The sequence below is a fragment of the Misgurnus anguillicaudatus genome, chromosome 21 (genome assembly GCF_027580225.2).
Source record: "Misgurnus anguillicaudatus chromosome 21, ASM2758022v2, whole genome shotgun sequence".
In the NCBI taxonomy this organism is placed as follows: Eukaryota; Metazoa; Chordata; class Actinopteri; order Cypriniformes; family Cobitidae; genus Misgurnus; species Misgurnus anguillicaudatus.
In genome coordinates, this window is record NC_073357.2 from 22,984,684 (window position 1) to 22,999,853 (window position 15,170).

At 35.9% G+C, this 15,170-nt stretch overlaps 1 protein-coding gene across 3 annotated transcripts in view; it reads right to left on the reverse strand.

The window, feature by feature from the left end:
• znf638 (zinc finger protein 638) overlaps nt 1-13,540 on the reverse strand; it is a 34,017-nt gene extending 20,477 nt beyond the window's left edge. For all 3 annotated transcript variants that reach the window (XM_073859856.1, XM_073859855.1, XM_073859854.1), the window contains exons 1-2: nt 13,430-13,540; nt 12,322-12,992 (exon numbers count right to left, since the gene is read on the reverse strand). In XM_073859856.1, the coding sequence (XP_073715957.1) occupies nt 12,322-12,464 (143 nt within the window). In that variant the 5' untranslated portion in view covers nt 12,465-12,992; nt 13,430-13,540. The remainder of the gene's footprint in view (nt 1-12,321; nt 12,993-13,429) is intronic.
• Between the last annotated feature and the right edge of the window lie 1,630 nt (nt 13,541-15,170).

The window sequence follows — 15,170 nt, forward strand, 5'->3', positions numbered from 1 at the left end:
TCTAAAGTCAATGGCGCAATATTGTTTTTGTTATTTAAAGAGCGCGTTAGTAATACGTGCCTATAAACGAGACGACAACGCACATTTGCTTATTACACACATGGACAGCACACAAACGTTTTTAAATATAAAATTTAAAGGATTTAAATGTAAAAGATTATTACTGAGTCTCTTGGACATAAATGAGGACTGATTACCAGACGTTAGAAGGCGTAAAAATGTGCTTCACCTGTAGCCTGGTAAGTAATTGCATGTTTTGCTTTAAACAAATGAAAATATTGTATTTATTTTTAAATGTTTTTTCTTTAAATGCGACCAGACAGATTTATTGTATATGATGACTTTAACCTCTGGATATGGTGAGATGAGAACCTTTTTTTAAGTAATGCTTTTCAAAACACTCACAGCGCTGTCCGTGTGCTGAATAGTTTCGGCTCAGCACACGTTTGTAAATTCTTTATCTCCTGTTTGTTACAAATAAAGTATTTTTAGAGTACAAATCTTTTCTTGCATATTTGTAATTTGTTCTTTGAGATTACACTGATCATTTAAGCTATCTATACAATTACAGAAATTAAAAAAATGCTAAATTTACTCTTTTAAAGAGAACCAAAAGTTTTAATATAAAAAAATAACAATTTCAATACAAATAAAAATAACAATTTTTTTTTAAATCAATCTTAAACAGGTGGTCTTCTGTTTTTTAGTTTACAAATTCTGCCATCTTAATAGGGAATCGGCATGGCACAAGCGCAACAGCAAAGAGGATGGTATATAAAGAACAACCCTTTTAGACTGTGTGCTAGGCACACAAACCGTTTCCCCCCTCATTAAATTAGCAAAAGTGGATTCGGACACACCCTCTTAGACTGTGCGCTGTGCGCTTTAGACCATGTGCTTAGATTGTTAAAATAGGGCCCAAAACATTTTAGTGCAAAAAGAAAGTTTTACATTAATCTTGCTGCCACAATTATTTAATTATTTTCTAGCACGCTATTTAATCGTGGCGCAAGCACATCTGAGCAATTTTTTAAATAAATTAACTTCAAAAGCAACATGTTTGTTCGCATTTTATCAGTGTGTAGATGACAAGATTTTCATTAAGGTAAACTTTCCCTTTAATGTGTTCCATGTCGGCTATATCAGCATTAATGTCAGTTAAATGTTAAAGGAATAGTCTACTCATTTTCAATATTAAAATATGTTATTACCTTAACTAAGAATTGTTGATACATCCCTCTATCATCTGTGTGCATGCACGTAAGCGCTGGAGCGCGCTGCGACGCTTCTATAGCATTTAGCTTAGCCCCATTCATTCAATGGTACCATTTAGAGATAAAGTTAGAAGTGATCAAACACATCAACGTTTTTCCTATTTAAGACGAGTAGTTATACGAGCAAGTTTGGTGGTACAAAATAAAACGTAGCACTTTTCTAAGCGGATTTAAAAGAGGAGCTACATTTTATGGCGTAATAGCACTTTTGGGAGTACTTCGACTCGGCGCAGTAACACCCTCCCTCTCCCATTATGAGAGGGAGAAGGGGAGCGGACTTTTCAGGCGAGTCGAAGCACTCCCAAAAGTGCTATTACGCCATAAAATTTAGCTCCTCTTTTAAATCCGCTTAGAAAAGCGCTACGTTTTATTTTGTACCACCAAACTTGCTCGTATAACTACTCGTCTTAAATAGGAAAAACGTTGATGTGTTTGGTCACTTCTAACTTTATCTCTAAATGGTACCATTGAATGAATGGGGCTAAGCTAAATGCTATCGAAGCGTCGCAGCGCGCTCCAGCGCTTACGTGCACGCACACAGATGATAGAGGGATGTATCAACAATTCTTAGTTAAGGTAATAACATATTTTAATATTGAAAATGAGTAGACTATTCCTCCAATGTTTTAATATGGTTATAAGTGTGAAAGAACATCATCACACAGCTTGATTTAGTGTTTGTCGCTGCGTCTCCTTAATAAAAGCTTAATTTTAGTCAGCTAGGGTTTCATCACCGTGTCTGAGATGAGTGTGGTCTCTCAGCAACTTGTCACCTTCTATTTCAGAGCACCGACTCACACAGATAAGCACATAGACACTCATGCAAACACAACCCCTTTAACCTTCTCTCACACCCATGATATCAGAATATTGCTGGTAAGGTATTTTGTTGTAACAGATATCTTTGCAGCTGTAATTTAAAACCCTGCGTTCTATACTTCAGCTGTCGTCTTGTAACTCCTTTCTAAAACCTCTTCCCTTTTGCATATTATGCAAAAATGACTAGGGCTGCATGATAATTAATCGCAACTAATTGTTTGCATAATAAACTTTTTTGTTTACATCATATATGTGTGTGTACTGTGTATAATTATTATGTATTTATAAACACACACACATGTATGTATAATTTTAAGAAAAAAATATATTTATATATATTTATAAGTGTGAAAGAACTCATATATAAATTAGGGCTGGGCATAGATTAATCTAGATTAATCAAAATAAAAGTAATTTTTGCATATATATGAGTTTGTGATGTGTGTAAATATTATGTATATTTAAACACACACACATACATTTATATACATTTAAGAAACGTTTTATTTAAATATTGTTTATATATATATATATATATATATATATATATATATATATATATATATATTTAGAATATATAAAAATATAAATAAATATATATACACATGTAAATGTTTCTTAAATACATACATGAATGTGTGTGTATATATATATATATAAATTACACACAGCACAAACTCATATGTTATGCAAAAATTTACTTTTATTTTTTATTAGATTAATCTAGATTAATCTATGCCCAGCTCTAATAAAAATATAAATACTTATATTTATATTTACATATATATATATATATATACTAATATACTTATATTTCTTAAACATATTCATGGATGTGTGTGTATATACATAATTATTATACACTGTACTACATAAACATATATGATGTAAACCAAAGATGTTATTCTGTACACGATTAGTTGCAATTATTTGTTATGCAGCCCTATTTTGTCTATAAACAAAGTTATGTTGTGAGTTCCCTCAAATTATATTCTGATGAATGCACATTGCATAGGTCGATCACAATAACAACTTTTCATTTATGCATTTTACAAACACTTCCAGGATACATTTTAAAAAATTCTCAGTTAGTGTGTTTTTACTGGGAATCAAACCTGTGATATTGGTTTTGTAGGTGCTGGTTTAATATTGATGGGATCTTACACAGAAGTATACTGCAGTTCTAAGTACATCTAAAACCCTAACCTTTCTGGAGGAACTCATAAACCATATTAGCCCGGGCCCCTATCTAAAGTTATTATGACAATAAAATTGAACCAAGGCAGAGAACCAAGGTCAAACAATCAAACACAAACTGAGAATTTTACTTTTTACTTTATTATGATGAAATGTTAGATGTCTAAGGTAGTTTAAGAGACTTTATGTACAGTGTGAACAGAAACCAGAACGACTTTCTGGTTTTGAGTTTCTGATAACAACTGGTATCACAAGGCATTAACAAGTCTAATTCTGCCAGAAAATAAATCCTGTCAAGATGTTTTTGGATTAGTTGTGTCAGACGTTCCTCTTCTCGTCTCGCTTCAGTTTGACTTGATCAACTAGATGACAGTGAGGCTTTGGTTTTTTACTTCCTCAATAAAGATGAGTGAAAAACGAAACCATAATCTCCTTGTACTTATTTTGTCATCGTTCAATCAATGCCCTTAGCCTGTTGTGATGATCAGAATAAACAGGCCAGCATGTTCAGACTCTAATAAAGCCATGGGATCATCACCACAGCATGTCAAGGATATCAATCAATCAAGTTTTAAAAGGCTAGCAGATTGTCACCTTCTATAATATTATAGTTCAAGTTAGTATTTTGAAGAAAATTCTTTCCATAGATTTATGTCTAATCAGAGACCAAATGCCAAGTTTAGTCATGAAACGCTTCCATGCGGCTGACTGGTTCTGGTAACGTTGCCAATCTATCTTTCAATACTATCTATTTGATTTCGTCTTGTCCTGGCTCAGTCGGAGCAGCATGCCATGGGATTTTTTCCTAGCCCCCTCCGTCCCCAGCACCGTCTGCCTAGATCTGCTACAAGGGTTCTCCGTACTTTCCTTGTAGCAGCATGTATCATATTCCCTGTAATTATGTGCGTGTTTCAGCAAAAGCCTTCACTTATGCCTACAGCAGCAGCGTAGCAGATCTAATCCACCAAGACAAAGTTAACATGTTGTGTCAAAATCATGACTATTCAAACTAAAGTTAAATAAAAGATAAGAAAATTTAATTAATAAGGTAAAGGTAAACAATGCTTATATCACCCATTCACAAAATGGTCTGTCAATTAAAGTGGGAAAATCTGTTTTTTATTGTTGTTTATATGTCTGTGGTGGTTTAATATGTTTTAGGACAAGCCACAAGCACATTCATCATTTAACACCATTGCTGAGTAAAATTTTTTTTTACTCCATAAAATTGGAGTCTCATTCCTGCGGTTTAAGGGCAGCTATTGTCCGATTCGCGATTTTTCGTACATACCCTAAAGTAAACGATGACGCGAGTCATTGTCTCCAATGCAAATCCCCCTTCCTAGACCACAACAAACACACGAATTGTAGGCAACAGTCCACCTCCTGGTATTGGTGATGTAGACAAGATCGACACCACCGCAACTCCTCCCACCTCGGCCTTTAAGTGAACCAGAACCAACACTTAATACAGGCTTTAAATAATGATTTGCTAAATAAGGGACCTACCATGACATTGTAGATTATGATGATAATGACAATAATAATATCAATGGAAATTAAAGGAACAGTATGTAAGAAATTTATATCAATTAATCATAAAATGTCCTTGATATGTCACTAGACATTAAGAAATAATTTTAATTTCAAATACTTATATCACTGACAACAGTGGTCTGGCCAGGATATTGTCATTTAAAAAGTGGAGTTGCAGCCCTCAACTGATGTTTATGTTGTCATTTTGTGTATTGGCCACCAGTTGTGTGATTGCAGTACCAGTTTTAGCCACTAGTTTTGTTATTGCAATACCAGTTTTGGCCACAATCCTACATACTGTTCCTTTAAAGTGCTGCAGTAATGATTATGCTTGTGACAATGAAATAAATGATATTTACAAATAAAACATGAAATTCCATAATGTGTTGGGATAGAAATGGAATATCTGGGTGGAAGGTGATGGAATTTACAAGAATTCCACAGGAGACACACTGTGGGCTTATCCAGACAGCTGTCCCACACAATCAGTCTGCGTAAATGTCAAAAGGTTCACAGATTAGTTTAACAATAACACACATTTCCTCTTACAAATCTATGTCTTTATCAGATTGCTGCATTTTCCACGCACATCTCTATATTCTTAAAAATAGTTTTTGTCAAGGTAAGTAACCTTTGTTTTTTTTTGGGAAAGCTATAAACCATTAAACATTACAACTCTATAGGCTGTTAAAAATAAAAAAAATTACCATAAGACTTCAAACTTATTTGTGGTTTGTTTTGGGTGTAATACTAATATTTAAGTAATTCTAAGAATTTCTACAGCTATGCATGCTGCTGAAAGCCTATAGTGTATCTACAATGTTGTGGTCACAGTCTGAGACTGCAGAGGAGAACCTATTGTTAGTGAGAGGAAAACAATGAAATCCATTTTCCTAGAAATCAAAGAAGTTACATCAATCTCCAACCAGCTCAGTCTCAGGAACTGAGTATAGAATATACCAGGGGTCTCCAACACGTCGCTCGGGAGCTACTGGTAGCTCGTCTCTTAATTGCAGGTAGCTCGCTCGTGGGTTTATTTATTTTCTGTGGTTCTTATGACGCATTTGGATGTCTAGTGTTACAAGCGCCTGTGGTAGTAAAGACTGGGTGCTTGTTTGATCGCGTTGAGCGGTATAGACCGGCGTATCATATGACATCAGTAATTTAACATGTATGATTAAAAAACAAATAGATAAGTCCGCGCACCGGCGCCGCTGCAACCGGCCGATTCGCGCAACGCTTTGAAGCCCGCGCGCGGCAACCGGCCGATCCGCCCAATGCTGTGAAGCCCGCGCCACGGGAACCGGACGATCCGCGCAACGCTGTTAAGCCTGACACACCTCGAGTCGAGGCACTATAGTTAAAAAGGATGCCGTGGTTTTCGGATTCACTTTTGATAAAACGAAAATACAGTCGTCATCACAAGTTCAATGGGTTATCATCTCATATTTAAACATCAAATGTCAAGAGATACCAAGAGAGCCATACGAGCAGAGGCGATTCTAGGGTTAGAGCTTTAGGGGTGCTGAGCACCCAATGAGCTCCGCTGCCTGCCACCACCCGCTCTTTTTTTCTTACAGAAACCAATAATATGTCTTTTGTAAAATAGCTATCATTTTAACATTGGTTCAACTAACTCCAAAATAAAGATTTTTTTTGAGACCTTTCAGGCATGAAAATGGGTCAGGGGTGAAAAAGATGAGAAGAATATTACCCCTCTAGGGTCCGGGAGCATGCTCCCCCTTAGAATTTTTTCAAAATAACATATTTTAAAGCATCAATCTGATGAGTTTTCAGATGCATTTTTTTTGCCAACCTTTTTATTTCTAATTAATGGTGAGCTAGCACATTTTTGCCATTAATGCCATATTAAAGTCTCAGGACAAAAGGTGGGCTACACCAGCAGTGTGGGTATGGTTTTATGTGAATATACAGTGTATCGTTTAAAGCCTTTGTCAAAATGACACATCTCCTAATTTATAACTTTTATGCCTACAACATATGGTAGGTTTATTAATAGTTTGTTAATTTGCAGCTTTTCTTTTAACAGTCATTTAATTGAACCATTACCTTTACTATATGTCTAAAAACAGCCCAAGGACCACTTTATCTTCCAATTTTTTTCCGAGGACCACCTAACAGAATCCCACTCTAACACTCCCCCAAAAAACAACAAAATAGGAAGGATAAGCTAAGTTTAAGTTTAATATGCAACTGTTTCAAGTCAAAAACTAATTTTTTGAAAACAAATGCAATGCGTTCAGAAATTATTATATGACTTTTATTTCATTTGAAAAAGTAAATGTGAAATGAGTTGCAGCTTAATATGAACAACAAACTACACATGTATAAAAACATACTATAACAGCCTAGGTCCCACTTAATGTCATTCCAAAGAGCCATTAGTTTAAAACTGAGGTGGTGGGTAAATGAAGTTTATGGTTATAACTACAATAAAATACTAAAAAAAATGTTCCCCTTAATGTCCAAAATCACTGAAATTACAGGGATTTTACACATGAACAAAAACTAGTACATTACAAAACTAATAAATCTGTGGATTTTAGCTTCTTTCAGTTGACGCTTGATCTTTTATTTTTACTCCTCTTTGGTTTAGCCAACCGATCCATTTTTACGTTAATAAAACAGAATGGCAAGAACTGATATCACAGTTTCGCAAGTGCATTAAAAATCTACTTAAATAAGTGACGATTGTAGACACTTGCCTAGTTTAGGTCATCTTTTGGCGGACCACTGGGTGGGTTTGGTCCGCGGACCACACTTTGAGAATTACTGGTCTAAAACAAAACACTTGTGACTCCTGCCCTAAGGGTTAAATACGTTATCCCCTTCATATTAGTCTACATGTGACAAACTAAAAAAATATTTATTGTCTAGTTTGATAGTCAGACAGTTAGTGATTTCACACATAACTTACCGGTAGCCTACTGGTGGTATACAGTGATATGTAGTTTGTTTTCACTCTGTTCCAAACGCCATGTTTTCATGACGACTGACCAGAAAAGACGCACGTGATGTCATGTTTACATGACTCCCGATTGTTAAAATAAGTCTCAAATTAACGATAAATCATACAATAAACTTGAACAACGGAGACACACGTATGCAACTACCCACTGAGATGCACAAAACTGCATGCGTCTTGCGGAAGAACATTGTAACCGGCGCTACTTCTCTCCGTTTAAGTCTATGGATGAGTCACCCAGGTACTGTACTACTCCGCAGCGCGTGGGTACCCGCCGGACTAAAATAATCTGAAAATAAACACTTATTATACGTGTACCATGGTGATTCATTATAAGACAAAAACACGGCTTGAAAGATTGATTCGTGATGTACTCGCTCATTATAACCATAACGTACACATTTTTTAAGATTTGAACAAAAATGTTGCATCACAACACTTTTAACTGATTCTCACTCTGCGTGTGTTTCGCGCTGAATGACGGTCAGGCTAGCAATGCAGGTACAGAGAAGTAGAAGAAGAGGATGACACCATTTGCTAAGCGGGGAGGTTTTCATTTTCTACCTTATTATACATTTTAAACCACAAACTACGGAGAATATTTTGGACATTATTTAACCTGGTCAAAGACGAACGAACATTTTAGAATAATTAAATTTTTTGCCCCAAGTTTTAGGGGTGCTGAGCTCCTTTTTAGGGGTGCTGAAGCACCCCTAAAAAGGGGCTAGCCTCGCCCATGCATACGAGCATTACTTGACTGAGAACAAGTGAGAGTACGACATGACACAGCTATGGTTAATTGCTAAAATGATAGCAAAAGACTTAAAGCTGCTTAATATTATGAAGCTTGTGCTTTGACTGGACGTGTTTAAAAGCATGCTGATGATGCGCATCCACAACAGGAGTTAAACTTTCTGTCCAGTACATAACTTAGTTTAAGTCTTGCATTTTGTGCAGATGCACGTTGTATAATACATTTATGTTGTATTAAGGCTTAATATTATGTAAAGCGCATCAGTCTGTTTTTTATAACCCTTTAGTTTCACTTCATCACCCATCTTTTCCTGTTAGAGGTTTCTGTTAAAAAAAACATTTATTTCATTAATAATCTAGTATGGGTTCATTTTTCTGTCATAGTTTCTTCAAAATTAAGTTTTATTTGAGTGTTTTTAATAAAAATATTTTCATTTTCAAAATGACGCCCTTTTCACTGCCCCGCCGTCAGTTAATCCAGTACTCGTTTTTCAGACCTATGGATTAATCGAAATGAAAAAATGACATACATGCACATCCCTATTATTATGAATCCAAAAGCAGTAAATATTCTGTGTATGATTGGATCATCTTTCAAAATCTGATCTTTAATAAATTATTTTTTATTCAAAACGTGTTTTTTTTTTTTGAAGAATCCTACCCATATCTAAGAGGTGATAAAAAAGTATAAATAAAGACAACATGAAAGTTTTTTGTTGTTGTCTAAAAAGGTTCTTTCATTTGATGTACCGTATGTTTATGTTTAAAGAAAAGCATTTTCTGGAAGGTATTAAAATTTTATACACAAGTAGCTCTCGACCACTTTTACTGTGCATTCAGACCGCCACCGGCGAGAGCGTCAATAAAAGCTCTGGCCGCCCTGCCAACGACGCTAAAGGAAAGGCGTAGTGGACGCTCTGACGCTCGAATGCATTCTCTGAACTCCCCTCAGGCGGAGGTTTCCGCCTTCCGATTGGTTGCCGCCGAACATTTCCGCCTTCCGATTCGTTGCCGCCGAACCGCGTCATATCTCATTACCATAAAGTTGAGCTGATTTCAACTCTCCTCGACGCTCACTCACGCTGTACATGACGCGCCGCGCCCCTGCTCGCCGGAGCTCGCCGCCGGCTCTCATTGAAAATGAATGACTTCCGGCAACTTTGACGCTCTCGCCGGTGGCGGTCTGAATGCACAGTTATTTTTTAGAAAGTAGCTCTCCAGTGAAAAAAGGTTGGAGACCCCTGGAATATACTCTTTTCCCGGAATGTCTGTAATAATACTTTAATAAGAAGAACACATTTTGACACATGGCCTGTTATCAAAAGTGTAAATATAATTTACAATTAAATAAATAAATAATTTATTTGCGGAGGAATTATTGTTCTTGTTTTATTTTTTAATTCAAGAAATTCTTTCTCTTTTAGTTTAAAGGGGGAGATTACGTGTGTGCAATGATATCTGCACCAGCACTTATCTGGGTTGGGTGACAGGAGGACTGTGACATGACATAAGCAAAAGTATCTGCTTGTCATGTGATGACATAAAGCAAGACTGTGAATGTAAAGCCATCAAGTTTAGAAGAACTAATAAATTCTTTTTGCGGCTTTTCCTGAGATGGAGTTTCAAAATATGCCTCTAGAATGGATAATCCCTACTTTTACCTTGATATTCTGCCAAATCAATAAATAGGATAAGATAATATGAAATATTTCACTGCACGATTAAACAATGTGTGATTCATATTAAAATACTGTGTGTTTGGGTCTGCAGAGTATAAAGTGTCTGTCTTGAGTTAAAGAGAAGCTACAGTTCAACTAAAATACAGGCGTTTTGTTTTTAAATTAGACAGACGTCTGTGGTTCTGCAAGCTAGGACAAAGTATAAGAGTGATTCTAGAATGGTCTTTAAACTAAAAGCATAGCAAATTGGAGATACAACAGGTGCTGGTCCCTCCAAGCACTGGAAATCAGCCCCATGCATGACCTTCTTGTTTTTCATGCTGCTGCAGACTATTAAAAATTAATGAAACATGGATTATACAATTAAACTTTTGTTATCAGGGTGTACTGACTCACACAAATGGAATTAAAAACCAGACATAACTGGTCTATGGCTGCAGATATCTCAATCAATACAGATTTGAATGTGAGAAAATGTTGAATTGTTAGTTTTAGGATGAATTACAAAACTAGTTCTGGATTTGTAAAACTACACAGTAAAAAAATGCAGACATACTTTTTTAAAATTCAACATTTACTATTTTTGACTTTTGATAAATTGACATAACTTATAAAAACAAGTTGAAATTGTTTAACTCAATTTGTTAAGTTAAAAGAGACATTTCACAAGACTTTTTAACAACGTCAAATAAATCTTTGGTGTTCCCAGAGTACGTATGTGAAGTATACCATATAGATAATTTATTAAGGCATGTAAAAATCGACACTTCGTAGGTGTGAGCAAAAATGTGCTGTTTTTGGGTGTGTCCTTTTAAATCTCTGCACTAAATGGCAGTGTCGTGGTTGGATAGTGCAGATTAAGGGGCGGTATTATCCCCTTCTGACATCACAAGAGGAGCCGAATTTCAATTACCTATTTTTGCAGAGAATGGTTTACCAAAATGAAGTTTCTGGGTTGTTCTTTTAAACATTTTCTAGGTTGACAGAAGCACTGGGGAACCAATTATAGCACTTAAAGGTGCTCTAAGGGAATTCACGCGTTTTAGACCATAAAACATTTTTTGTTACATACAGCAAACATCTCCTCACTATCTGCTTGCTACCTAACTGCTGATCAAACTGTAAAAAAACGCGATCTCTGTAGACAGCCCAGACTCCACAAACGGCAATAACAACACAGTGGCCAAACCTACCAACACGAAACATAACAAAGTGTCCAGCCAATAAACGACAAGAAGGATTTGGGGGTGGGGGTTAGGCACGTTCATGAAAGCACGGAAGGGAGAGGGAGGGGGAGGAGTTAGCTACGCTCGGTTTGTTTGAAAACAGTTCAAACATCAACAAAAAATGACGTCGCACAGATTCGCTTAGAGCGCCTTTAAACATGGAAAAAGTCCGATTTTCATGAAATGTCCCCTTTAAAGCAATGTAAAATATATGTTGATTCGACAAAAATGCTGCATTTTATTTACAGAGTATGAGAATAAGTCACTTAAACCAAAAATGTTGTGTTTCCATGTTTTATGAGGACTTTTCATAGACGCACTGACTTTTATACTGTAGAAACTGTATATTCTATCCCCTAACCCAACTCATAAACCTAACCCTGTACATTTTCAAATAAACATCATATTGTTATTTTTTATATTTATAAGCTGTTTTCTCATGGCGACCAAAAATGTCAACATATGACTGGTATTACTATCTTTGTGGGGACATTTGGTCATACACCATAGGAGATTACCGAGACCACGCACACACAAAAATTCTACAAAACTTTCGACATATTACGTTTAGGACAAGACAGACATGTAAGACACAGCACACAACAAATTTAACACCAAATCATGTTAGTAAATTAAAAACTCTTAACACAACTTGATAAACCTGCAGACAGATGACATTTTCTAAACCATGATCAAAAGCATTTCCCTAGTCACTAAGTTTCATTCAACTTTTCCCAAAAATCCTCACAGGATCAGCCACATTTACAGTAAATGAACCTGACCTAGTCCCATAATTGAAATAAATAATCTTGAATCATAATAAATGTATTTATTATAAACATCTTACTTACTTGTTTGGGGCATCTGGTCGGTGAATAAGAGGCAGGCTGTTTGCCTGTATATTGACATTGTTGCTTGCGATAGCATTTGTGGCTCCATTTATGGAATTCTCATTCTTTTTGCCCTGTATCATTTTGTCTGACCCAGAAAACATGTCTGGGTCACAAAAGAGATCTTGAAATGAAAAAAAAATCCACCAATTAAAATCACCAACAAATCGCCAACCAGAAAAACAGTCAGGGTCAGGGATTCACAAAAACAGCTTTCAGAAGAATTAAAAAGTTAATGATTGATAATAGTTGAAGGTCATTGAGATTTCAGCACATGATGTCATGCTGGCACAGATGGTCATCCATGGCAAATTTGTTGCTGATATGTTATTATGCGTTTTACACAAAGTGACCTTTGTGAAAAAGACAAAAGCAGTCGCTCCAAAAGATGGCACTGTGCTTAGCAAAAGAGCATCTTCATTTTATCTTCCAGATTATACGGCAAGCATTCCCATTAAAAAAGATAGAATGAAAAAGAAAAGTAATCCATATAGGCTTTTTCATCTCATCATGTGTCTTCATTTAGAGCAACCAAAGATCGCTGCAAACAGTGTTCTGGGACTATTACAAGCCACACAGTTTCTTCCACCCAAACCGATCAGCTGGTGTCCAAAGTGTCACATGCCAGACATCTGTGGGGTTGGAAGAGAAAAGAGACAGTAAGAGACACGGATAGAAATGGCATTTTCTTCACTCTTTGCTTAGAGGAGTAATTTCATATTGCAAGTGCATTCATTTCTATGTGATTGATTAAATGGGTGCATTTGCTACTTTAAAAATTCATATTAAACTTGTAAACCAATCGTTTAGGTTTTTTTCTATCTTTTTTTGATTTAAGAGTATTCCTGGCCGAAAATAAAACGAGTTATTAAAACATTTCCTGTGTGACGCGCTGTAGCCATCACACCCAGATATTATTCACAGCTACTTCATATACTACGGATTTTGATCAGTAAGTCCTTATCAATCTGAAATCACTGTTGGTTTGAGTCGTTTAAAACATACATTTGAAAACGCAACACTCGTCAAACATAATCATTATACATATTCTTTATTATCATGAAAATACCTGAAAAGGTTTGAAGAACAGCAATATAAATATATCCTTAAGACATTTCCTGGAGCTGCGAGTGTATTGTTCTTCGTCCGCAGCGAATATTGAGTTTCTGCACGAGAGCGCCCTCTGGCTTTTGGATGTAGCGGCATTTCAACGTAATTCATTGAGGGTCGGTTTTAACAAGCATAGCAAGCATCACCTATTTTGCCACAGTTTATGCATCTGATGGAAAACAAACTGTGCCATTTCTCTAATTATGTTGCTATGTATTTTGCACCTGGTTACTTTTGGCATACTTCTTGTGTTTCATGTTGTTGTTTTTTACTTTAAATGCAAAATACACTTGTTATGAAAATACTTTTCCCAAACTATTGAAAAATCTAGCTAAGACCAGCATAAGCTGGTGAGCTGGTTTTAGATTGTCTCCCAGCTTGGTTTTAGATGGTTTTGCTGGTGCAGCAAGCTGGTCTAGCTGTGTTTTGGTGACTTTTTCAGCTGGTCTAGCTGGACTTAGCTGGTCAGGCTGGAAGACCAGCTGATCCATCAACTTAACCAGCTGTGCCAGGCAGGGAGGACCAGCTTAAACCAGCTACTGCAACATTAAACCAGCCAAAACCAGCTACCAGCCCATGCTGGCCTTAGGTGGATTCTTCAGTAGGGATTTGTGTTGATTTGTTATATGAACAAGTGATTTACATAAAATTATTAACACGCTACAATTTTTGTAATAACCAGTTTTTATGAAAATGATGAGAATTCGCAAAATGTTAAATCTTTTGACCAATTAAAACTCGATATTACCTTATAGTGCTTTTATTATAAAAGTATTGCTATAAATGGGGAAAAGTCCAATGCTTAAGGAAGCAAAGAAAGTCACACCTTTCCATAAAAATAGAGAATAGTCAAGGAACTGTACTTGTAAACAAGTGAGTTTTATTTGTGGAATTTAAGCTTATGGTACAATGGTTGTCAGGTTAAATTGTTGGTTGGTTTGAATCCTGCTACTGGTAGTGTCATGCCTTTACCAGGCACACTTTCCTTCCCCGGAATGCTAATTATATGCTCCTGTAAGTAGAGGACCCATAGACTTTATACCCTCCCCATACATTCATTGTCTGGTATCATTGTTCATTGCATGTTTCCTAGACCTTGATACTTTTCCCATCCAATTTCAGTGTTGTCTCTTCTTGTCTTACATCTATGTCCAGTGTGGTATCATCTCATGTTATTTTCAAACTCTGTTTACTGTGTGTCTCCAACAAATCCGACAGGATTCATTCTAACAGTTGTGTCAAATCTAGTCAGTTTTAGGTGTTTTTTGTTTTTGGGATCTTATCAGACAAAAATGTGCATAAGCCCCATTGTAAAAGATCAATATTTTTGGCAGTTTAAACAAATAGACTATAATCTTAATTTTGTGTCTGCTAAGCTAAAAAGTTAAGAGTTGAGTCTTGCCTGGTGAAATTGATATAAATATAAAATAAATACATACAATATGTTTAGAACAGGACACCCAAATCCAGACAGACAAACGTTCATAATGACTAATGTAGATTGGAGTATTAAAAGCTGGAAGAAATGTGCCTAATGAAGTTGATATAAATCCAGCTATAATAGAGATTCACATTGAAAATCGCCTTATTCAACTTACAAGCCTCCTTCCAGAATGCTTGAAATGTCATATAACATACTTATGAGTGGAATCAGGTGTTTATAGGGACATCTTTTATATGGTTCTTTGTCTGGGTGTTTG